The sequence below is a fragment of the Sciurus carolinensis genome, chromosome 14 (assembly GCF_902686445.1).
Source record: "Sciurus carolinensis chromosome 14, mSciCar1.2, whole genome shotgun sequence".
Classification (NCBI taxonomy): Eukaryota; Metazoa; Chordata; class Mammalia; order Rodentia; family Sciuridae; genus Sciurus; species Sciurus carolinensis.
The window spans coordinates 31,091,420-31,118,552 of NC_062226.1; the positions used below are offsets into that span (position 1 = coordinate 31,091,420).

General features: G+C 36.5%; 1 protein-coding gene across 1 annotated transcript in view; it reads right to left on the reverse strand.

The window, feature by feature from the left end:
• Positions 1–27,133, reverse strand: part of Plppr1 (phospholipid phosphatase related 1) — a 157,808-nt gene that overhangs the window by 36,433 nt on the left and 94,242 nt on the right. Inside the window, exons 2-3 of the mRNA XM_047525471.1 lie at positions 26,899–27,087; positions 7,256–7,388 (exon numbers count right to left, since the gene is read on the reverse strand). Coding sequence (XP_047381427.1) covers positions 7,256–7,388; positions 26,899–27,087 — 322 coding nt within the window. The remainder of the gene's footprint in view (positions 1–7,255; positions 7,389–26,898; positions 27,088–27,133) is intronic.

Here is a 27,133-nt window from a genome sequence, read left to right on the forward strand (position 1 = left end):
AATTTTCTAAAGCTGAAGCTGGCAATCTGAGTCCAGTCCAATTCCCAGCTCCAGACTAGCATGAACCCACCACCACCACTCCACCGGCCGCCAGCCCTGTTAGTGATTTAGAGACACTGATACAATGCTAATGCTGTCTGTTTGATGTATGTCCTAATAATCACTTTTATTATGTTCTAATGTAATAATTTAAATAGTTTCCGAAGTACACATTTTTTTTGATTATTATAGAAAGTTTTGAAATTACCTTTTACTAAATGTTGGGAGCCAGTTTAGGAGTTCAGGTAGTATTTTGGTGCCTCATTGTGTGTAATTTTGTTAAGAAATATTTCATAGAGCAAAAATATTCATAACTTCTGGGAAAATCTTTCAAATAAATTTGTTTTCTTAAAACCTTTGTATAAGTAGTTCTCAACTAAGGATGATCCTGCTTCCAGGGGACATTTTGCAATGATTTGAGACATTTTTGAGTAGAGGAGGAGATGCTATTGGAATCTGGTTGGTAGAGGTCAGGGATGTTGCTAAACATCCTACAGTGTACACAGGACAGTACCCTACTCCTGTACAAAATATAACTGTCTTACCCAAAGTGCCAATAGTGGTGAGGGGAGAAACACGGATTTATAGCAATTAAGTGCCAAGAATTTGCATTGGCTAACCTGTGAAGTGCTAGAGAAAGCAGTTCTCACTCAATTAGTCCTTTTGAGTTCAGCCCCTAAGTGCTGGGGCTGGGGAGGATCCTCAGAAAGGAATCAATAAAGTCTCATATCACTCAGCAACTTTCCCTTGATAATTAGGGTAACCTATAGGATTCTGGGCTAGGAGTCTGTTCAGTTTTATAATAATCTGGTTCACTGAGGATGACATTCAAAAGGGAATAGATTCATTTTCTGCTCTGAGTAGAGCAATGAGAAACAGCCTTATCACAACTTCTTGAGACTGAGCAGAGATTGCTCCCTGACTAGGTGTTTAAGGCTAACCATGGCTCCCAGGTTTAGCATCCTTTCTCCCCTGCATACTTGAACCCCACCCACAGTGGGAAGCACCAAACACCTTTAGCCTCAAATTCTGGTGGGTTGGCTTCTCATGGGGTTTAGAAATTGGGGTTCTGTTTCTTTCCCCCTAAGATCCTTCCTGGTTCTCTCCTCCTGATCTAGGTCCAGAGCTTCAACTCTGATATGGCTGAGTTCTAGGAATATCTCCATCTGCTTTTATGCCCTTGTCTTGCCCTCCTCTTGACATTTTTCTTTTATGATCTAGACTCATGATGTAGACACTGTGGCTTGGGTTTAGACTCCCTAGGCAGGTCAAACCTCTTCAGTGAACAGATGGAGTTGGCCTAGTTCCCTGGGCAGTTAGTTGGCTGGGATCATCCCTGTCTTGCTATCAAGTCATTGTCAACTTCTACATAATACTCATTGTATGACAGTCTCCCCTCTCCATTTAAAATTGCATATCTGCCCCCACAAACTCCCTATTTTGTTTCCCTGGCTATTTTTCTCTATAGCACGTATTTTCTAACAAACACTATACTTTATTTATTTTGTTTACTGTCTGGCTTCCACTGTTAGAATATAAACTCAACAAGGACAAATTTATTTCTATGGGTTGACTAATATATTCTCAATACCTTAATTAGTGCCTAGAATAATAGTAGGTGCTCTATAAACTATTGGTTGAAGATTGAATGGACATGACCAGACCCTTGTCTATATTTTAATTATAAATACTTAATGCAAGTAGCAATAAGCTGATTTAATTAATCAAATAAAGTCTCTTTCAGATAAAGTAAATTTAAATGACTTTCAATGGTAGAAAGGATTTTCTAGTTCTCTAAAAGGCTGACATTAAGCTTGTCTCAGGGTATCAATTCTTACAACCATAAAACACCATGACCTTTGAAACTGCATTTAAAATATTCATGCTTCATTTAGACCACACTTAATTTATGGCAATTAATTAGTGTTACATGAATTAACTGTTTACCATGGCATTTTCTATTCTGTCCAATGCTACCTAATTCTTGGACCTGACCTAAATGGCAAAGAATTTGCTTAGTATTTAATTAAATTTTTATTAGAAGTAATAATGGAACAACTATGGGGTCCCAAATGAAAAGGCCATAATAAATAGCTTCTGGATGACAGACTCTTTAGGTGTTAATAGTCTAATCTTGGCATGTTTGGATCAGTTTTTTTTTTCTCCATTAACTCCAAAGAAAATAGCTACTGAGGCAGAGAGAGTTAATTTAGTTTTCCTTCTATATGGCAAATGCACCAACAAAATCCTCATCAAATTCTAATGCTTTCTGTTTGGCATTTTTCAATATTAAATCAGTTATTGTTTAATCATTGTTATTTACAGAACTAGGTTTATTCAAGTATATTTGAATGAATAGCATTTAACTGAACTTCATAAATCTTTGGAAAAAATGACTCTCTTATTTAAGTCTTTACTGCTGAAAAGGGAATGGCCGGGGTTTATCTCTGCTGAGAACTTGAATCTGCAGATTGTTATTGCCATCAAGTGTATTGCAATGGAATAAGAAGAGAAAGGAATGGGGGGTGGATTGAGGAAAAGTAGTCTAAGTACATGTAATTAACTTGACATTTGTTTTTTAAAAATGTTAGTTGAGTTTGTTACTTCAATCTGTCCCTTTCTTCCCATCCCACACATGTAAATACAACTTAAAAAACCAATGGTTTAGAAAAGGAGTTTAGCTATGAGGGTTTATACTCAAAAAATGGGAGGACAGGCACCCTTTTAATGAGAATCTTGGGTGTACTTATTGTTGGATTTGTGAATCAGAGAATTCAGTTCCCTCTGTCAGGGTCAAGACAATTTGGATGTTTCCTCTTTGATTTAGGTATTCTTGACATTTTAGCACTTCAGACTTATTTTGGAACTTTGGGGTGATGGGATAGGACTAGTCCTTCAAGTCCAGGTCAAGAACATGAGAGTTCAGGTGCCACTTCAAACTCTCTTTGTGACACTGAAGATCCTACTAGAGAACTTGACCATCTTTCTAGAGAGCTGAGAACCTTTATTTTCTCAATTATCATTTTAATTTTATTAATATTTAGATTTTTTTAATATTTAAAATTACCCATATTCATCATTTTAAAAATAAAAATGATAAAATAATGAAAAAGAAAAAAATTCACCTGTTATCTGGAAAAAAATGTACATTCATTATCCTAAAACTCAGAAGTAACAACAGTTAACTTTTAGTGTACAGCTCTTCAGTCTCTCTTCTGTGGAACACATAAACACATAGATACTTATTTAATGATGTATCCTTTTTATATTTAGGAATAATTAAAGAAAAATTTGACTAACATCATAACATGAATATTCTTCCTCTATTATACATTATTGATGCCATTTTCTGAGATTGTAACTTATGTTGGCAGTATTATTTATTAAAAACTGTATTAGATATTTTAATTTATATGATGACAACATGACTTTAATCCATAAAATTAATCTATATCTCTGTTTCCATAGGATATATTATTTGAAGTGGAATTTTGAGGTAAAAAACAATTATTTTTAAGACTATTGAAATACATTCTTAAATTGCAATGCAGAAAGGGCATATCAACTTACTCTTACCAGTAATGTATTAGAATCCCAGGGTTTTTTTTTTTCATCCTTGGCAGCATAAAACATTATTTTCTTTAAAAAATATTTTGCTAATCCATTGGTCTTTTTTGCAATGTGAAGCTGATTGTATTTGTTGGGAAAAACTATTTGTAATGGATTCTAGAATAATTACATAAACTGCAGAAGAAAAGTCATGCCATTTCAGCTTAATTAGAATAGTTATCTGAAATAGTTGTCATTTTCCAATGCCAATTGCATAGTATGTATTTTGGTGACTACTGGGCTAGAAAAATAGACTATTAAGCTCTTTACAATAACATTCCTAATACATTTCGATAACCACCTTACTTTAATTTTTGCCAAAAGAAATGTTTCTATTTAAAGGGTCTTTATTCCATGTAGTACATTTTCTTCCTTCATTGAAGAAAATCAATCTGTAGTCACCCAGAAATAATAAATTGTCCTCAGTGGAGACCCTTCTCCATCCTTCTACTTTTGACCCTCCTATATGAAAAGTCAGAATAGACTTCAGGCCTTCCCTTAGAAATTGCCATATTTGTGCATTTTCATTTCCTAGAGGTAAGTTGAAGAGTGATAATAAAGGTAATTAAAAAAGGGAGCAAGTGAATATTTAGGAATTGACCCTTGTGAAATTAGTTTTAGACAAATATGTGCTATAACAGTTTCTCTTTGCTCTTTACTTGTTCAAAAAATACAAAATAAAACCCCATATTTATTCAAAATCTATGTGCCAGGCACTCTGCTATATGCTATTTATAGAGAGTGAAAAAGATACAGTCTCTGTTCTCCAAGTGATCACAAATTATTAGGAGAAAATAGATTTATGTATTCATACTAATGTGATACCTGCCTATAAAAGATGTAGGTGCAAGGCTGGGTAGGGGCCTGGAAGACAAGGTAGCTAGCTGTCTGGATGGGTAAACAGGTAAAGTTTAAATAGTGTTCTGAAGGATGAGTAGGATCTGGTCAGATTTTATGGTAAGGGTGTGGCAATGGAATATTCTAGGCAGAAGGAGCAGCACAGGAACAGGGATTGAGGTAAGGCATCTTACCCTCCTTCTGAGAAACTGTAAAGCAGTTTTAGTCAGGTGAGAGTTGAGATTGGAGACCAGAGAGGAGCCTGACTTGCAAAGGGCTCTGTAGGCTGTTAGGAACACTAGGAATCCATTCAAAGGTTTTAGGCAGAGAATGACTTGTCTAAATGACTTGTCAATGGCTAAGATGGTCCATAGATGGTATTTTTGTGGGGTTGGTGTGAATGGAAGTAAGTCACAGGACAAAATGTAGAGAGATTGTGTAAAAGGGCAAGAAGTTTTAATGGCCTGAACCAGTGGTTTTCAAACTTTAGTGTGCATCAGAATCACCTGGACAACTTGTTAAAACACGAATTATCAGACTCAATCCCCAGATTTTCTGATTCAGTAGGTATGGGATAAAGTCTCAGAATTTGCATTTCTAACACTTTCCCAGATGGCTTAGGTGTCTCCCAGGTTTTCTACACTAGCAATCAGGTAGATCCTGGTGTCATAAAACAAAAGAGGGAAAGCATGAAGCAAATACGTTTTTATCCAGCCTTCCCTCTTGCTGTTTCTTCTTCCCCAAGGTTGATGCTACCTGCTGGCTATCCTTCTACTCTAGTATCCCATCCTTACGAGCAGCATTCATGATGCTGAACCCTAACTGATCTATTTGAATGCCTCTGCTCTAGACTTTCTGCATTCAGCTTTCCATTAGTGTATGATAGACCCTAAAGGACTAACATGTCATTAATTATGAATGGGGTAATTTGATGTTCCTCCAAGGTGATGAATTTCTATTTAACCTTGATGGTCCTGAAACCCTGCTCAGTGCAGTGCCTCGAGTGGGAGAATAGTGCACCTCAACAGGCAACCTGGAGGTTTGTTCTTGAGTGGTAGGGGTCTTTGGACATCCCTCCATGAACAAAGACTTGCTCTGACTAAGCATGGAGGTCTACGTAAATGGCAAATGCCAATTAAAATTTTTATTCTTTGGACCCTGTCCCCAGCTAGGGTGTGATTTTTCTTTGTCAAGGAAAAATAACAGTGACTTTTAAAGATGATTTCTATTCAATTATGATTAATATATCTTTGAATAACTTGTTTAATTACATGTACAAGAAACAGATCAGATGGTGAGCACAATCTGCTTTCTTTAATTAATTATGTACATGCATATACATCCATGTACACACACATTACTTGGAAAAAATTACTATTCCTCATTTTCTACCAGATTCTTCATCTGTACAATGAGAACCATAAAATATTTTACTGGGTGTTATGGGGTGAGTAAATGAAATAACGTGCATACAATGTCCAGTTCAGTGTTCTGTATAATCAATACTCTCTTCTCTCCTTTTCCTCCCCCTGGATGATTTGTTATCTAGCTACTCTGGTGGGAAGTGATCTGACCCTGGACATTTTGAAAGGCACCACGGTTTGAAATGGGTGACCTAGATAGATAGCAGTGGCATCAGATTGATCAGGGTATCACAATGAGACAATTGCAGTCCTCCATGGTATACAAAAACTTTTCTGAAAATATCGCTAGTCAATTCCTAAGACTAATTTAGGGTTAAGGGTTGTTTCTTCTACATTAGATTTTCTTAGACTGCCCACTCTACTATTTGCCTCATGCTTATTTCATTCAGAGACATTATTGCATATTTCGTTTTGATGTGGGCCTCTGCTCATGACTAGAGGGAATTCAACCCTTTCTTACAACAGGGGGGAAAACACGGGAGGATTAATGATTACCCAAAGGGTTGAGAGCATACTGTGTATCTGGATCTCAGTTCTGCATGTTCCAAATGGTGCCGTGGCTTGTTTAAATACCAGACAAGTTTACAGCTTGGGAGTTTTACTGTGGCTCCCAGGAAGATCCAACCTGTAGATATTTGCCAGATATCATTAGAACACTGTAATAATTATCATTTATCAAGTGTTTATTTTGTAGGAACTCTGAAACACCTTTATTTCTACCTGTGCTCATACACATGTTCCCATAGGTATGATCATTATCCATGGTACCCTAGAATTTTTTTAATAAAAGTCCTAGAAGGAGGGATATAGAACATGTTTTCATTATTCCTTCTCATAAACACTAATAAAAGTATTTCTTTCCAACTTTGGAAAGGCATTGTTTTCAAGACCCTGGTGGATTAGATTTTATACCCTTTGTTAAATTTCCCACATTTAAAAAAAACCCTACTGGATGGAAAATCTTAACCAGGAAATTCGATTATTTCTAAGTTCATTTTATTGGTGTTCCCTCTTCTCCCTGTTGCCTGACCATTCTCAAGGGTATATGTCAACATTCAATCAATATTAAAATATACATTTCAGGGGAAATCTCAGATAAATGTATGGGGGATAAAAATCAACATTGAAACCATTCCTAAGACAATGAATGCCACTTTATTTCAAGGGTCAAAGAATAACTTGGTACGAGGAGAAGGCTTGATTTCTGTCCTTTCTGGAAAATCCCCAAAGCAGTCCTTGCTTTTAAAGTTGACAGCTCCGTAGCTTAGACTGTTTTAACAAAAGTGTTCAAGTTTAGTAAGTTTTACCTATGCACGAGGGCTGGGCCAGCAGCCTCCTGTACTCACCTATGAATCTGATGATCCTTCGGACTAAGGGGTTCAGGTAACAGCATTCTCCAGTCAGAATTGTTTTCTCCTGGGCCATCAGGGATTCCCTTGTTGACTTTATGAAATACATGGATATCTCACCAATAAAAATCTGGGGAAGGAATGTTTAAGAAATGTCAAGCTGGAGAGTTGTTTGATTAAAGAGATCACCGGCTTTTTAAAAAATATGTATTTTTTAAGGGCTCACAAATCCTTTAAAAGATACCATGTTGGAGAGGTGGGAAGTTAAGCTAGTTGTTTACATTTAATTCTTCAAAAGGATTAGAAAAAGTAATACTTGGTAATTTTGGAGAATTTGGGACATAATATTAAAGTCTCAGGTCATATAGAACATTAAAATAACAAATAACAAATTGTAATAGAACTTTTGATAAGGATTATGCTGGAATTGAATTTTTAACTCAGGGTGTGCATTGCAATGATGAGAAATGATTCACACAGCCAATGTGCTTAAGTAGGCATTATATACACATATCACAATAAATTATTACTTCATTATTTTACAAAACTATCACCGTTTACATTATAAATCCTTGTTTGATCATCATGTTTACCTGATATATTTCTCTTATTCTGACATGGTTGTCCCTCCTTGAGATGGCATTTATCTCTTACCTTGAAATAATATACATTACCATTTAAATCATAGTACCCTTACATGGTTTAAAAGCTCCTTGATGGCAAAGTCCACATCCTACATTTTTAAAACCATTCTCACAGTACTCAGAACAGTATGTTCTTATTTGAAACAAGGAATTGGCCTGGGGCAAGTTTTAACAAATGCTGATGCTGCTATAACTAAAGACAGATACCCATCAAAGAAGAATAAAACTTAATAATCACCACCAGCTGTTGAATACTGGATGAATTTTTAGCACAGTAACATGCTCACGAGATACCTAGTGTAGGTATAATTACCTTTGTTTTACTGGTAAGGAACTAAAGCTCAGTGAGGTTAAGTAATTTACCCTCTAAAACATACAGACGGCACAGGGGAGCGCTGGGATTGGTATCCAGGTCAACCGCAATTCAAACCTCACACTTCTCACTATATTACCCACCATTTTAATTTCCCTAATCCCAATTTCAACATTTCTCCAGAAAAATATGATTTTATAGATGTTTTTCTTTCTCTCAATAGACCTGTGATCTTAGAGAAAATTTATCAGTGTTGCAAGAATTCCCATGCCTTATTTTCTCTTGCCAATATGGACTGTTTAGATGTACGAAGAGGATAACATCACGAAAGGCACATGGGTAATAGAAATTTTAAAACTGGAATCTATGAGTGGTTTCCCATCCCTTTATGGGTAAGGAACCTAAGGGTCTCAGGGACTTTACCACACACCTCAGACAGTGTCTGAAGCAGCTTTAGAATGTGGTCAAAGGTTCTATTTCCACTGCACTACTCTATCTCGTACCTTAACATCGTGAATCTTTCTACGGTTAAAGGATACTGCAGTTAACCTGCTTTGCTGTTGGTGTCCTCAATATTAAGTCCAAATTCAAATATTTGTATTGAGTCACTACCATGTACAAATGTAGTGGTTAAGAGGAAGAACTGTGGGGCTGGCTTTTTTGGCTTCAAAGCTGTGTTTGTGACTTACTAGTTCTAATAACCTTGGATATACTATATACGCTTTCTATAACTTAGGTGTCTCATCTGTATAATCCAGATAACAATATTTTTAGGTTTAATCAAATACATATATACATATATCTACATATGTACACATATATGCATACATTGTATAGGTATGTATGCATACAGGTGAGTGTATTTATGTATATGAATTATTTAGAACAGTGCTGGAACATAATGTGTACTACAGGAGGAGCTCAAGTCATTATTGTTAAATCACCACAATAACCAGTGTTTATTGATACATGTCATTATCATTATTTCTATTAAGTACTGTGCTACTAAGTACTATTAAGTACTGGTGAGGCAGATTCCAAGATGAATAAAAGACTTCTATCCTCCATAACCTCGTAGGAACATATACACACAAAAGATTTTGTGTAAAATCAGACAGATTGTGTCTTACATAATTACAAATGTAGAAAGAAGCCAAGCCTCCTGGGTAGAAGGGATTTCTCTGCTTTGGGAGAGCCAGGTTTCCTCTAGTCAGTTTTCATTCCTAATGCCATATGTACTTCCTGGCTAAAAGATGCTACTGCCTCTTATACATTTATAATATGCTGTTTTTATTTACATGAGGGATTTTCACCTCCTCTGCCAAAAGCACTTATCTAGAACTATTGTGGTTCTTATCCCACATAGAAAAACGTCAATTTGTTCCTGAAAATTCTGAACTTCTTCAGTCTCCCATTGAGAGCCATTAATATTTATATTTTTCCCCTATTCCCTACCCAGAACCTAGAAAATGGTTAGTTCTGTAATTTTTTTCTGAATTCTATTTTTAAGGGAAGGAAATAAGACTGAACATTTTAGGTGGCCTAGAGGATTCTTGTTGTCATACAGGCAGCAGGTCCTAATATCCCTGTGGCTCAGTAAGACCTGTGCAGGTCTCCTTGACTCACAACCTGCCTCCTTGGAGATAGCCTAAATCTGGATGGTGTGACCTTAAAATGAACAGTGATAGTCCACATCATCATTAGAGAGAAAATGGGGAAGGGAGAGAAGACAAAGAACAATTTAAAAATAGAAAAGTCATTAAACTTATAGGTTTAGATGATTGTGATAGTAAAAAGTTCACTTAATTATTTGGCAGAATACTGTTTAAAAATTTTTAGTAGTTACATTAGTCTAACAATAAATTTGTTAGGATATCTTAACCAGAAAAAAATATATATATAGTTTTTAACTGAACAAAATGGTCCCTTTAGATCTGAAGACTCTGCTTTAGAGTTCTGTCATACTATAAAAAGTGAAAAGACTTCCTGGGCTTGGAGGATGCTGGTGCACAGTGACCCCAGCAGAGAGGGACCAGATGTATAGAAAAACATGGCACCATGGGGACCAGATCAAAGAAGTACACCAGGGAGGGTCAGTGAGGTCAAAGATATAGGCTAAGCACAGGTGGTCTGCAGGTGAGATAGTGGCTCATTCTGGCACAGAGGGAACCAAGCAAGTCAGAACTGGGGTGAGAAGAAGTACACAGAATTCATAGGCAATGACCCAGCAGATGTCAGGCAGATGTCTAGAGATGGTTTTGCAGAGTTAGAAAAATCTTGTGCCTAATACCTTTGGAATTCACAATGACATGATACTCCATCATGTAAAAATATTTGGATACCTTCATGTACTCATTTCTAAGACCTCTCTTTCATTATAAGATGCTAAGAGACTTTGTTTGTCCCTGTACATATGCATTACTGTTCTGAGTGAACCGTTATAGATAAATGCATGCATTTGCTCAGGCAAATGAAAAAATAGTATTTCCTTCAGGAAACTTTCCTTGGTCCTACAGAGCAGATGGGCTATTCTTATTGTACACTAGTATTTTAATTTGTTTTTCTTTTCTAGGCCTTGTCACAAATAATCACATATTGTTTTTCTTAGTTATGGAGAGTCCTGCCTGTCTTATTTATTGTCAGTTGTATCCCAGGGCCTAACCTAAGATGAAGTACACAGGAGTTGCTTAATGTTAAATAATTAAGCATTTTATATTAACAAAAGTCCTTTAAAATACAGGCTTAACATATCATACTATAAAGAAGAAAAAAGTATTTCTGTCATTTATCTTTCTAGACCCAGTGAAAACATCACTGCCTTTGGTGATGCCTTTGCTGGGCCCCCTCAGGAAAAGGGAGACCCATCTTGCTGCTGCCACCACATATTAGCCTGCCATCTACTCATTTAGTTGCAATTATTGTTTTTATGCCACTCTCATCTGACTGTGAGATTCTTGAGGGAAGAACTTTTGTTGTTCCTTGTACAATGCCTCAAACAGAGCCTGGTTTATAGTAGGTTCAATTAGTATTGTTGAATGAATAAAAGCTTGAATCTTTAAACAATCTACTTATGGAGATAACTTTTAAGTTTTAATTTCCCTGAAAATGAATACTTGATAAAATTCTCGATATAGATCAGAAATCACAGAATTTTTGTTATATTGCTTAAGAATAAATAAATACGAGGGACTAAATACAAGTGTACTATTTCTTTAATACTGAAGTGGGGACAGTCTTGTGAACTGATCCCTCAATGTGTGAGCAGATCTATCTGGTGCTATCTCGAGGCAGAGAGCGTCAGAATTGAGTTAAATTATAGGACAAGCAGTATCTGCTAGAGAATTGTTTGGTGGTAGTGGTGGGTGGGGGGAATGTCCCAACACATCTTGTGTCAAAAGTAGTGTGTTGAGTGATTATGTAAGAAAATAGAAAAATATTTTTTTCCTTTGGAAAATCATTAAATTACATATGATTAAGAAGCAAACCAATGTAATGGGATGGAGAATACAAATGCATGAGAATAATAAGAAATGAACATTGTTGGACTTTGCCATTTCAAAAGAGCAAACATTCTTCCTTCAAGGAAAGGTGGTGTGTAAATTCTAGAAGTTCTCCCTTCAGTGAAGCTTTGCACTGTTTGCACAAGGTGGCAAGAAAGCAAATAGCAAGGAGAACGACTACACATAACTTATCTGCATGAAAACACAATAGAGCTAAATTTACTCCAGAGAATACCAGGCTAAACAAAGGATATCAAGCGAAAGGGAATAAATCCACAAGTAGAAAGCTCTAAGACTGCCATGGCACAGGTGATAAGTCATACAAAGATTGTATGGTCAGCCAATATTCAAACCACAAATCAGGTATGAAGCATAAGACAAAAAAAAAAAAAAATCAGAGAAAGGGTGTATTCTAATTTAGATGTCGACTTAATGACAATTTCTGGAATATATTAAGTGTTAATGAATGTTTGCATGAGAAATGAAGGAAGAGAAGGGAGGAAGAAGGGGGTTGATCATTTTATCACTAACGCATGTTGAGATTTCCTGGATTTTAGTGAAAACTGTGATGGACATAAAGGTTGCTGATGAATCAGTTCAGGTCCTACACACTAATGAATAAGCTTTAGAGATATTCTGTTTTCCAACCACACACAGGGTGTGATTTCTGCATTCACTGGCCCTCTAAAATCATAGGCCCTGATTCTGTTTAGAGAATGGAAGACTGTGAAGGTAAAGGTCTTCTTTCTGCCCAGGCTTCAGCCACATTTGATGCAATTTTGCACATGGAAGCAGATTTGTGACTGGTTTTGGCAATGGCTGGGATCTTCCATCTGTACCTCTGCCACACCACCCTGTCTCCCATCTATCAGTCTGCTCAGAGAGCAGCTGTGGCATGCGGGACTCTTGGTGTGTTTGGACATGACTGCCTTGACTATTTGAGCCCTTCTGATTGTGGGCTAACAAACATCATATCAATCATGGCAAACAGAGTATCCTCCAGTGAGGATGGTCAAGGCCCAAACTATCTCTGGCAACGAATGAACAATAAATAAATTCCATTGGTGCATTTTCATTCCCTGAGCATGCCAGCTACAGTCTTAAGTGACATATGGCCTTTAGATAATAATATACTTCAAGTAATGGGGGCAATTGTACTTTGATCAATAATCCTTCATACATGAAAACCCAAATGGCAAATAAACAAAACAACCCTGAAACAAATTTTGGTTGTTTTAGACTACCTTTCCTCATAAAATCTTTAAAAATTATTTTAAAATTGACATAAAATTATATGCATTTTTCATGTACAGCACAGTGTTTCATATATTAAAGAGTAACTAAATCTAGGTAATTAACATTCCCATGACCCCACATAGTTATCATTTTGGTGGTGAGGGTACTTAACAACCATTGTCTCAGCATTCTTCAGGAATACAATATATTGATATTAACTAGAGTAACGATATTGTGCAATAGACTTTTTGAATGTACTCTTGCTATTTTAACTGAAATTTTGTATTCTCTGAGCAATATCTCAACCCCCACTTCCTAGTCACCCCCGTCCCTTGTAATTGACACTCTACTCTCCACTTCTGAGATCAACTCCTTTAGAGTCTACGCAAGAATGACACGTGGTATTTGTCTTTCTGTGCCTGGTTTATGTCACTTAATATGATATCCTCCAGGTTCATCCTTGTTGTTACAGGGTTTCATATATATTTTTTACATACTTAAATACTATTCCAATGTGTTCATATAACACACTTTCCTCATTCATCTGTTGATGTGCACTTAGGGTGATTCCACATATTGGCTATTGTGAATAATGCTGCAATAAATATGGGAGTATGAATAGCTCTATAACATACCAGTCTCATTTCCTTTGATTATATACCTCAAAGTGGGATTGCTGGATCATATGGTAGTTCTATGTTTAATTTTTTGAGGAAGTTCCAGACTGTTTTTCCATGATGACTGTACTAATTTGCATCTCACTAAAAGTGTGCAAGGGTTCCCTTTTGTTCACATTCTTGCCAAAATTTTTTATATTTTGGTAATAACTATCCTATCAGGTGTTATCTCATTGCTGTTTTAATTCACATTCATATTTAATTCATATTTCCCTGATGATTAATGATATTGAGCATATTTTCATGTGACTGTTGGCCATCTGTATGTCTTCTTTTGAGAAACATCTATTCAGATCATTTTTCCATTTTTAATCAAGTTATTGTCTTATTGAGTTCCTTATGTATTTTAGATATTAATCCCTTATTAGATATATAGTTTGCAAGAATTTTCTCCAGTGCTGTGTGTTGTCTTTACACTCTGTTAATTGTTTCCTTTGCTGTGCAGAATCTCTAGTTTGGCAAAATTTCATTTGTCTACTTTCGCTTATGTTGCCTGTACTTCTGTGGTCATTGCTGAGAAATCATTGCCCAAACCTTGTCATGAAGATATCCCACTGTTTAATTTTAGTTTCAGGTCTTACCTTTGAGTCTTCAATCAGTCTTCAATACATTTCAAATTCATTTTTGTATATGTCATGAGATAAGAGTCTAATTTCATTCTTCTGTATGTATTCGTATATTCAGTTTTCCAACACCAATTTATTGAGAAGACCATCATTTCCCCATTGTGTGTTCCCCTTTAGATTATATAGAAGGAAATGAGAGGGAGGGGGGTATAAAAAATGGTGGAATGAGACAGACATCATTACCCTATGTACATGTGTGATTACACTAATGGTATGAATCTACATCGTGTACAACCATAGAAATGAAATGATGTACCCCATTTGTGTGCAATGAATCAAAATGCAGTCTGTAAAAAATTAAAAGATAAATTAAAAGAAAGATAAAAAAATGCATTGGCTATAAACCTGCAGATTTATTTTTGGGCTGTGTATTCTGTTCCAATGGTTTATGTGTTTGTTTTTATGCAAGAACCATGCAACTTTGGTTACTAGAGTTTTATAGAATATTTTGAAGTCAAGTAGTTTGATGCCTATTGCTTTGTTCTTTCTGCTCAAGATTTCTTTCATCAGTGGGGGACTGGGGTTGTAGCTCAGTGGTAGAGTACTTGCTTAGCATGTGTGAGGCACTGGGTTCAATTCTTAGCACTGCATATAAATAAATAAATAAAGGTCCATCAACAACTAAAAAATTTATTAAAAAAGATTGTTTTCATCATTTCAGATCTTCTTTGGTTCCATATGCATTTTAGGATTGTTTTTCTATTTCTCTGAAGAATGTCACTGGTATGTGGATAGGCATTGTACTGAACCTGTACAGACTGCTTTGGGTAGTAAAAACATTTTTATAATGTTCTCCAAGACCATGAACATGGGATATCTTTCCATTTAGTGTCATTTTTCATTCCTTTCACTAATGTCTTAGTTTCCTTGGTTAATTTTGCCAAGTAGTTGAATTTTTTGTGGTTATTGTAAATAGAATTATTTTCTTGATTTCTTTTTCAGAAGGTTTGCAATTAATGTATAGAAATGCTGATTTCTTTCTAATTTATTTATTTTGATTCATTGTAAACAAATGGGGTAAAATTTATTTCTCTAGTTGTACATGAAGTAGAGTCATACCATTTGTGTAATCATACATGTACATAGGGTAATGATGTTTGTCTCAATCTGTTATTTTTCCCTTCCCTCCACCCCTCCCACTCCTCTTTCCTCTATACAATCCATCCTTCCTCCATTCTTGCCTCCCTCCCACCCCCATTATGTATAATCATCCACTTATCAGTGAGATCATTCGACCTTTGGATTTTGAGATTGGCTTATCTCACTTAGCATGATATTCTCCAACTTCATCCATTTGCCTGCAAATGCCATAATTTTATTATTCTTTATGGCTGAGTAATATTCCATTGTGTTTCTTTATCCATTCATCAACTGAAGGACATCTAAGTTGGTTCCACAGTCTAACTATTGTGAATTGAGCAGCTATAAACATTGATGTGGCTGTATCTCTGTAGTATGCTGATTTTAAGTCCTTTGGGTATAGGCCAAGGAGTGGGATAGCTGGGTCAAATGGTGGTTCCATTCCAAGTTTTCTAAGGAATCTCCACACTGCTTTCCAGAGTGGCTGCACTAATTTGCAGCCCCACCAGCAATGTATGAGTGTTCCTTTTTCACCACATCCTCGCCAACACCTATTGTTGCTTGTATTCTTGATAATCGCCATTCTACTTGGGGTGAGATGGAATCTTAGGATAGTTTTGATTTGCATTTCTCTTATTACTAGAGATGTTGAACATTTTTTCATATACCTGTTGATTGCTTGTAGATCTTCTGTGAAGTGTCTGTTCATTTCCTTAGCCCATTTGTTGACTGGGTTATTTGTATTTTTGGTGTAAAGTTTTTTGAGTTCTTTATAGATTCTGGAGATTAGTGCTCTACCTGAAGTATGTGTGGCAAAGATTTTCTCCCACTCTGTAGGTTCTCTTTTCACATTGCTGTTAGTTTCCTTTGCTGATAAAAAGCTTTTTAGTTTGAATCTATCCCAATTATTGATTCCTGCTTTTATTTTTTGTGCTTTGGGAGTCATGTTAAGGAAGTCTGATCTTAAGCCGACAGGATGAAGATTTGGACCTACTTTTTCTTCTATAAGGTGCAGGGTCTCTGGTCTGATTCCAAGGTCTCTGAACCATTTTGAGTTGAGTTTTGTGCAGGGTGAGAGATAGGGGTTCCATTCTGCTGCCTATGGCTTTCCAGTTGATTTTTATATGTTGATTTTATATTCCCCCGACTTTACTGAATTTATTAGTTCTAACATATTTTTAGTGACATCTTTAGGGTTTTCTATATATAAGATCATGTAGTATGTAAACAGGCACAGATTAACATCTTCTTTTCCAATTTGGATGCATTTTATTTATTTATTTATTTTGTTGCCTAACACTGTAGCTAGGATTTCCAGCACTATATTGAATGGAAGTGATGAGACTGGGTATCTTTATCTTCTTCCAGATATTAATGGCTTTCAAATTTTCCCTCTTGAGTATGAGGTTAGCAGTAAATTTGTCATATAAGACTTTTACTGTATTGTTTTATGAGGATTTTTAAAAAATGTTAAATTTTGTCAAGTGCTTTATCTGTGTTAAGATCACATGATTTTTGTCTTTCATTTTTTAATGTGAATCATCACATTTGTTGATTTACACATGTTAAATCATCCTTACATTCCTGGGATGAATTTCATTTTATTTATTTTTGTTATGTTTTTATTAGTGCATTATAATTATATATATATATATTATATATATGTTATATATATAATATATATATTATATATAATTATTTATATATAATATATAATTATATATATATAATTATAATGCACTGATAACATTCATTAGTGTATTCATTATGATGAACTCAGTTTTCTGGCATTTTGTTGAAGATTTTTGCATCTATGTTTATCAGGGATATTGGCCTCAAATTTCCTATGTAATGTCTTTGTCTGGCTTTGGAATCAGGGTGATGCTGGCCTTATAAAATAAATCTGTAAATATTCCATCCTGTTTAGTCATTTGGAATAGCTCGAACAATTGGTATTAGTTCTTTGTTAAATATTTGGTATATTTTTAACAATGAAGACATCCAGTCCTAGGCTTTTCTTTAATGAAAGACATTTTATTACTGATTCAATCTCCTTGTTATTTGTGGGGTCATACTTTGTATTTCTTCATAATTCAAATCTTGGGAGTTATGTGTGTCAAGGAATTCATCCATTTTTTCTAAGTTATCGAGTTTGTTGTCATAAGTCTCTAATGATCCTTTTATTTATGCTGTTTCAGTTGTAATGTCTCCTTTTTCATCTTTGCCTTTATTTGAGTCTCCCTTCTTTTTCCTTTGTCTTTTTTTTTTTAACTAAAGGTTTGTAACTTTCGTTTATCTTTTCAAAAAAGTGATAACCAACTCTTAAGTTTTGTTGATCTTTTCTAGTTTCCATTTCATTGATTTCTCTCTGATAATTATTTTCTTCTTTTACTGTTTGGTTTAGCTTGCTTTTGGGTTTTTGTGTCCTTAAGGTGCAACATTATGTTGTTTACTTGCTATGTCTTCTTTGTTGATGTAGATACTTAGAGCTATAAACTTCATTCTTAGAACCACTCTTCTGCATCCCATGAGTTTTGATGTATGGTGTTTTCCCTTATTGATTGTCTAGAAAGATTTTAATTCTATTTTAATTTCTTGACTGACCCATTGGCTATTCTGGAACATGTCCTTAATTAATTTGTATTCATGAATTTTCTGAATTTCCTCATGTTATCAATTTATAGTTTTATACCATTGTGCTAAGAAAACATATTTGATATGATTTCAGTCTTCTTAAATTTGTTAAGAATTCCTTCATGGCCCATCTAGTGATTCTGGGTAGGCTCTCTGGTGTGGTTTTGAAGGCCAGAACCACGGAAGTTGGTGTGGCACTGGGGCATACCTAAAGCCTGGTGAAGCTGTGGCCTGCCTGCCAGTGAGGGCTACTTAGATCCAGGAGTCACTGAGGTTGGACTGATGGTGGTAGAGAGCAGAGATCAAGTTGCATTGCAAACCTAAGTCTGGGGTTGAGAAGAGTCTAGAAGCTTAGTCCATGGATACTGGCATGGAATCTGGGGTCATGAAAGCCTGCCTGGTTTTGGGTTTTACTGCAACAAGCCTGGCTTTAGGGTAAAAAGTAAAACCCTATTCTTACATCCCTCTCTTTTCATCAAGTGGGTGATCTCTCCTTATGCTTTTAAGCCTGAGACTTGAGAGGGATGATGCAGGTAAGGTAAAACTGTCCTCTTCAGTGTACCTTCTACCACTGTGCTGATTAGGCTTTCTTAGCTTTTATGAAGGTATTTTTCTGTGTGGATAATTCAGATGAATGTTTCTGTTGGGGGGATGGTCACTGGAGAGTTCTACTCTGCTCTTGCTCTGCCTCTCCCCTCCATAAGTGTTTTACAGATGGTATGGCAAGTGACAACAGATATAAATGAAAAACCTAGGGAACGGTTTTTAGGTTTCAAAAGATAAAATGGCTATATCAAAAACAAGTCAATGAAAGATGTAATTTCAAGTTTTGAGGGTATTTTGCTGCAGGTCATATGGAATTGCCATTAGAAAGGGAATTCCTAGTATATACATTTTGACTTCATACAAATGCTAGTTGTGGTTCTGATACTTGGCCATATCAAAGTTGTTGTTGTCTGCTGAATGTGAACCTTTGAATTGAAATTCCAGCTCTCTCATTTTTTAAATGAGAGTTTGGGTAAATAGTTGAACCTTTTTGAACCTTAGGTTTTCTTTTCTTATGGCTTGAACATGACAGTGGTGACTATATCAGAACGTTATTGAGAAGATTAAAAAGCTTATATAAAACCATCTATAGATATTCAATGAATATTTGCTTTCTTCATTCCTTGGGCTATTTATGCAAGAATATGTGTTGAAATAGAAGAAATCATTCTGCCTAGTCTTTGTGTAAGGACATATGGCTAGCGTGGATTTACCCCTAACTAGATGTTTGATCTTAGTTGCCTTTTGGGACCCACCTTCTCATTTTTCACATAAAAAGTTGGAATAGAAGATTTGTAAGGTGATTTTTTTTTTTTTTGGCTCCAACATCTTGGTCTTTTTGGTAGCAGCTGACAAGAGAGGGCTCATTAAAGGAAGCTAAAACCACAAAGTTATACTTCAATCTCAATTTGGTTTGTTAAAACTTCCACAACTATCATGATTTCTTGCAATATTGTTTCCCTCAGTCATCATTCTTTTCTATAATCCCATGGGACTCTGTCCTCACCAAGTAACCTTTCCTGAAAGTAAAGCCTACCGGATGGTCATCATGTCTCTTGCTATCTCTGTCCTTTATATTCTTAAAGGAGAGCAGAGGCTGGTGATGGATCTTGTCCTGTGTCTGGCACTGTGAGGAAGAGGAGAAAGTTCTTTATATAATTCCCCCACAACTGTAGTTCAGTGGCTTCAGAGCTCTGATCTCAGATTTGTATATGCTTCCAGTTTTCTCCCTTGAAGGATTCTATCATCATGAGCATTCCCAAAAAAGTTTTTGTTGTAGATTTTTTTTTAAAGTGACACAGGAAATTTTAGAAATGCAGACTTTGCTGCCAGTTCTGACTGCTAACATCTTCCTGCTTGGCTTTGATCTTTCCTGATATGTGCCATTGATGGCCCCAGGTCTGCAGAGTTCTGGTTCCCTTATTTGCTGAGCTTTGGTTGTTCCAAGAGTTCTTGACTTCTGCTTTATCATACATAGATACAGATGATGGACCTCTGCTCTTGATGCTTCCTATACCTTTCAAAGATCAAGGCTTGAATGAGATTATTTGCATGATGCCATTTTGAAAATTATTCAGTATCTGGGATACTAGTGGGGCCTTCCTACTGTTATTAATACAAAGGTCACAGCCATCCACAGAAAGCTCTCTTAAACTTGATATAACTAGAGCACCAAGGTGGTAGTATGCAGTCTAAGGCATAGTGTTCTCTTCTAAGATTTTTTTCTGGGCAGTGAATACAAGAAAAATGGAAATTTAAAATAAGTCAGCTAAAATATTGCTCTCAGTAAAAAGTAAAATGGATTATAATCATCAAGTAAATTGATCGTCTCATAGTTTTTGGCAAACTATCTTTTCAAGAAACGCTAGAATGTTTTCTTTTCAGATGATAATTGAGAAGCTAAGAAAAACTGGTGCCAGGTAAAAATAAATCAGTAGTAAAATAAAAATGATCAAGTTTATTAACACAACAGTCAAGCCAACATTAGAAGGGTTACTTTTTAGGTTGGAAGCATGTCTCTTTGTGGAGTAGTGTTAGGTACTACTAATCTGCAGTGTTAGGCATCACTAATCTACAGTGTGGGAAGAAAATGGGAGAATGGTTTATTTCTTTAATGTTTTTTAGTCCATAAAAATTAATGAGGATATGTTTAAATCTTTCTTAGGGAAAAAATGTACCTGGTAAAGACTAAGTATGTTAGCACCAAAGAAAATGTAGTCATGAAAATTTTTTTTCTCTTAAAAAGGAAGTCATGTGCTAATGTACAAAAGGGGGAAAGATGTGAATTATAAAATGTTAAAAAGAGTTTCAACAGATGCGACTGTTCAGCCTGCAAGAGGCAAATGAGGAGGGAGCACAAGGCCCTACAATGTCTCCTTCACTTGGGCAGCTGGGTCCCTCGTCAGCCAGCCAACAGGCTTGCACTACAGAGTCCACTTTGTGATCTGCATTGTGCTCTCACATTTGCTGTAAGAGCTAACAGCTTACAAATTCCCAAATGAAGATTCATGATTTCTTCCAAATTGTGCCTTTCTATCCCATTTTGTGTGTCTCTTCCTTTCCTAGGAAATTCCTGATGAGCCTTGTGTATGTGTGTGTGCATGCTAGCATGTAAACAGGGAGCTATTTCAGTTCTCTTGGGCTGGGAATCAAATGTTCTTCTGATTCCATACTAAATACTCCCCTGTCACTTCATTTAAGGCCAAGAAAAAGGTTTAATAGCTATTTTCTCATGCCTTGTGCCACTGGGACTGAGATAATATAAGGGCAAATCAGATTCTCTGCTGAGTAAATCCTCTTATCCAAACAGGCTCTCTTCCTTTGACTCCTGAGTATATGAGTTTATTCAGAAGGCCCAAGGCAGTAGTTATCCCAGTTTTTCAGGTGTCAGAAAAAAAGTGACTTCTGCAGACTTCTTTGAAGTGCAGTCCAATACTTTTGGCTAAATAGTTCTGGACATAGTAAATCCTCCATGCTCTAACCTTTCCTAAAGATCCAGGACAACAGTGGCCTTGGCCCTGTGCGGCTTATCCCATGTGGCCCTGACACAATTTGATGCTGATATTTTCTGACAGGAAAGCACAAAAGGAGAAATAGAAAATGACAGGTCATACAGAAGATCTTTTCCCTCGTGACTTTCTGGCACATCCCTGCAGTTGTGAACGGGGTTGTTAATGCCCATCAACAGAGACCCAGAGCAGTGTAGGGTGCTAGATTATGCCTTTGTTGATGTGCTGGATGATGCACAGAAAACCAAGGACAAGTCCAGGATGAGCTCCTTTTTGGAAACTTACCATTAGTTAAGAGCACAGAAATCATCTAAGAGGAGCCCTTCTTTCATTGTGCTCAAGAGACTAGGAAAGGGGTTTTTAGGAGGAATGAAATTATGCAGTTCTGTGAAACACTCAACGAGGCACAGAACTGCAAAACTCAACTCTAGACAGTAAACAATGACTTGGGATTTGGGAATCTAACATGTGGTGCCTTCTAGCAACATGGTCCTTTTTCACTTCTCATGGATTCTGAGAACTGGAAGGATCTGGGAAATAATTTAGCTGAATTCCTTCTTTTATGTAAAGATGAGGACACTGAACCCGCAGGGAGAATGACTTACCCAGGTTTACACACTGACTGGCAGCAGAACTGTGGCAGGTCTTGGCAGACCCAGCCTGAGGAGGATGAAGGGCTCACACTCTGAGGTGGGGGTGTGGGTGGAGTTAGGAGCTAGGGATGCGTGATGCAGTGGCCCAACAGAGGCTGCTCTTGGACAAGCTACGTGTCTCCAAGGTAGGGCAGAAATGAACACAGATCCTTGCTGTCAGGAAATTTCCCTGAGCGTCAGAAGAATTCTGCATTCTGTCCTGCTGCTGTTCACTTATATTTAGTCTGGAGTAAAGATTAGGCACCATCAGCAGGGGTGCAAGACTCTCCACCAGTAACCTGTCAGCTGTCATCAGCCCTGGTTCCTGGCTGTGCTCATTTGGGGGGAAAATAAAAGTGGAACCAAATGGGTGGCTGCTTGTCTGGATGTGTACAGAACCAGTTGGAACCTTCAGCAACTCATTTAACTGAGTCTCAATGAACTCCACTAAAAAATGAAGGGAGATGGACCACACACTGTCTATTCTTTGGAATGACCCTTTTATATTCTCTGGGCTGCTGTGAGGATCACTTAGGTGATGGCGGCAGAATATATGCAAATTATAAGATGTTATTACAATCACCCCAAATTTATTCATTTATGGGGTATTTCTCAGGACACTTTTTAGGGACTTATCAGCATGATTTGTTATATCTGTCTCCCAGAGAAGAAAAGGAATAGAAAGGTTAAATCAGAGTTTCCATTTGAGAGCTGAAGAGGAATTGCAGGTTCTTAGAGAACCTAGCGTGAGCTCTGTGCACTGTCCTCTGACCATATGCCCTTGGCTTCCTGCTGGAACATTTGACCCACATTTTAATTTGTGTCATTTAGGGAAAGCAAATCAATAGTAGGGGCAGGATCAAAAGTTGTAACCTGGAGAATTTCTATCATTTTTGTCTAGAGAAAAGAGAAAGTTCTTTACAAAGTTCCCTTTTTCTATTTTGTGTTTTTGCTTATTAGAATTGCCATTTTAAAACCTTATTAAAAATTTTGTCATTTTCTTAGTTATTGCCAGAAAAACTAGAGTATAATATTTGTTTTTAAAACATACCTTTTGATTTTAAAAATACTATGCACACATGGGTTTGGAAATACAATATATAAAAGAAAAAAATTAACACATTAATATTCAGAGATAACAGCTGAAAATGTTTAGTTTATTTTTTCCTAGTCTTTTTTCATATAGGCTTGGATTTACATTTCTAACACCCACAAGATATCTTTGTAGGGTCTCTTGAATATTTAGACCCACAAACAGTCACAGGCTACATTAGATGATGCTCTCCTTGAGAGGAACTGCAGCTTTCAGCAGAGCAGTACAGCTCAGGTATGTGGAAATTTATACACATTGGAGGATGCAGGAGTCACCTGGCTTAAAAGCGCCTGTCCAATGGAGACAACATATGGTGTAACCATGCATAGCTGTAGTTTCCAGGGTCCCACAGTGCACACAATGGTCACTGAAGTTGGGAATCAAAGCATAGCACTCCCTCAGGTGATAACAGCTCTCTGAGAACAGATGTAATTCACCCATCTGGGGTCAATCTGGGGTCATTTTCTCAGCCATGAAATTAAGAAATAGATTATCTGATTGAAAGGAAGGATTTTACCCATAACACTATAATTCAATTTTTTGTGTTTTAAAAAAAGGATGAAATGATGAGCATGTTCCATCACAATTTAAAGTGTTTGAACTACCTGTAATGTATTTAACCAGTCCACCAGTATTGTGTGCTAAGCTAATTTCAAACATTTCACTATTAAAATTATTGCTGAGATGAAAATCCCTGTATACAAATCTTTGTATAAAACTGTGATCATTTACTTAATGTAAAACTAGGGAATGAAAATAATGACAGGTTCTGAAATTTATAAGGCTGTTAAGACATCTTTTATAAGCTGCTCTTCAAAAAGAAAATAGAATTATATGAAACTATCTGCATCTTGACAAATGATCTATGTTCCTTTAAGACATTTGCTAATTTTAAACTAAGAAAGTGCTGTATCTTTTAAAATTATGCTTTTTTTTTATTACTGATAAGTTTAGAAATGTTTATATGAAGTCTATTGTTGTCTATTCTTGTCCTTTCTTGTTTTTACCGGAAAGCCTACCTTTCACTTATTAAGGATATTTACATTTGAATCTCATCCACTGCAAACTTTTGCAGTCTTTATTTATCTTTCAATACAAATTTTTATTTTTAGGTAGACAAATCTTCCTATTCTTTTTTATATGCTTGTATCAATACTCCTGAGACTGTTGTTACAAGGGTATTTTTCTGTGGGAATTATGCAGACTTTCTAAGTGTTAGAAATCCATATTTTTGTTTGCAAATATGCATTGAAAAGCTTTCTATTTATATTTAGGATCTGGAACATTTTATATATTCTTGGATTTTTCATTCCTTAAAAGTGTGGTGGAAGTTGTTCAACAGTTACGTAGGTTCAGTACTATTTTTGAAATAAATTTTAGACAAATGCAGAATGTTATTCTATTGTTCATCTGTTCAGCTTTGCTACATTATTTTAAGGCATTTTTAGTATATAACATGATGAATTTTATTGAGATGTAAGCATTTATTGGCACAGAATTTTACATACAGTTTAAATAGAAATATAGCACAGACTTTGACAGGATATTTTTTTCTTGTATATTCTTTCTGTTGTGGGGTGGGTACTGGGGATTGAACTCAGAGGCACTTGACTACTAAGCCACATCCTCAGTCCTATTTTGTATTTTATTGAGAAACAAGGTCTCAGTGAGATGCTTAGTGCTTTGCTTTTGCTGAGGCTGGCTTTGAACTTGTGATCCTCCTGCCTCAACCTCCCAAACTGCTTCTATACTCTTTTCTTTAGCTATTTTAAACTTCTGTCTTTCTTATGTTAGACTAACCAGGGGTTTTGCATTTTACTTTTCAAAGAATTAGCTTCTAATTTTATTTAATAATTCTATTGTTTTCTGATTCTAATTTTCTGTTCACAATTCTTATTAATCTGCTTCCCTCTTCTTGTTTTTGTTTTTAATGGAAAATGTCTCTACATTGACAAAAATAATTATAGAAGAATCTAGGCAATGATAAATGATATTTTCTGGGACTGCAGAAAATGATATGATGGGAAAATGATTTTCTGGGAAAATGATATGCTCTGAAAAAACTGTCTCTGATTCCAGACAGAACCCAGTCTGGCTTCCTGGTTTTATCTAGGGTGTGAAGTGTGTTGCCTTGTGTGGTACATGGAAGCATGTCTTCTAAGCTTTCTTTTTTTCCCTAGGCAGTAAGAGAGGAGAAGGTAAGAGGGCTGGAGAGTTTAGTCTCCTTCTGGTCAGGGCCCGTCTCCTGTCAGTGCAGAACAGGGCAGAAGAGGTCCTATAGACATTCTCAGTGGCAATTGGTCCAAAATTCCAAAGAAGGAAAAGAATGGTTTCCAGTCAGGCTCTTTGTTCCATACTCTTTATCATTTACTACATGCCAAGCACTACATGAAGTCATTTCTAAGCCCCACCAGAATTCATAAAACAACCAGTCAATTATTCTCATTTTATGTGGGAGGGATCAGTATGGTGACTTCTCCAAAGTCACACAGCCAGGATATAATCCAGTGTTGTTGGACTGTAAAGCTTGTGTTCTTAACTACCCGGATACATCATGTTACAGCTTCTCAATGCTTCCCGGGATCCCTACAGCATGTTCTTATTATTTCAGGGGAAGCTTTTGTGAGCCTAGGATCAGTGATCCAAAAGAACTTGTAGTTTTATGACACATTATGTATATTATTTCCCCTCAAAATTATATTCCCTTTTTCATCTCAATGCATGGAAACATTGCCCTGAAAATGACACTTGAACTGAATGTCCAAGTAATCAGGACATTCCTCAGTCTGCCAGTTCATTTACTCCCCCAAAGAGTAGAGGGTATGTAGAGGGGAGGTGGGAAGGAAGGTGGGAGGGTTGGGGTGGCAGCTATTAGGAAAGATGAAGTGGTAATGAGATTATGTCCCAACTAATCTGACCTTGTAGCATATTTAGACACAGAAATGCTAGGCTTACTTAAAAACTCTCACAAAATATCATTTTAAAAATTAAAATCTTAGTGTTAAATGATTTGGTTATATAACACAGGTCTGCCAGCTTTATGCTGTTAACGGTTTCCCTCGAGGTCTGCCAAATTTTGCCTGTGAGAGAAAATGAAATAAACGAAGGTAGAGTCGTAACTGAATTGAATGTGATGTAAGGTGAACAGATCCAACAGTGAATCAGAGCAAACTTTGGGTCAAGTGATTTCTATCATCTCTGGCCCCTCTGGAAGTTCAAACTGCACAGCAGGAGATACTGGCCAGGGGGATTCTATTCCACTCTGATCTGAGTCTTTTCATTCATGCCAGCACTTATAGTCAGGATCTCTTCTGAATACACACAACCCACGGCACATTTTTTTCAAGAGCACAGAAACTGTTCTGAACACGTTAGCTAATCATGCCTGTTGATTTATGACATTCACACATGCTTTTAAAAAATATGAACTTTAAAATCCAGATACTAAAAAGCAAAAGCCACCTACAAAAGACAAGACCTGTTTTCATGAGAGTTTTTACACAAAGCTTCATTCACTCTGTCTTGGCTGGAACAGGATACCACTGATAAGGCTGCTGGTGAGTGCCCAGGAAGAGAGGAGAGGAGAAAGAGCAGGCAGGAAATATTCTTTGGTATCTGGAAATAAAGAAGAAAGTCTATTTCTATACTTACAATTGCAGTTGGGGTGGCAGCCAGCACGCAATAGAGCACCAGAGGGGTGATGAAGCTCTCTTCCTCTGTCCCTGGGTAAGGCTTCATTAAATCTCCATCCTGACAGAAGAATCCTTGAATATGCACCTGAAAAGTGTCAGTGCATTCGAAGTAGTAGGCAAGCAGCACTGTCCCAGCCATGATGACAAGCTGAAAATACAGCATGGCCACACAGAGACATTAGCAGGGCTTCGGA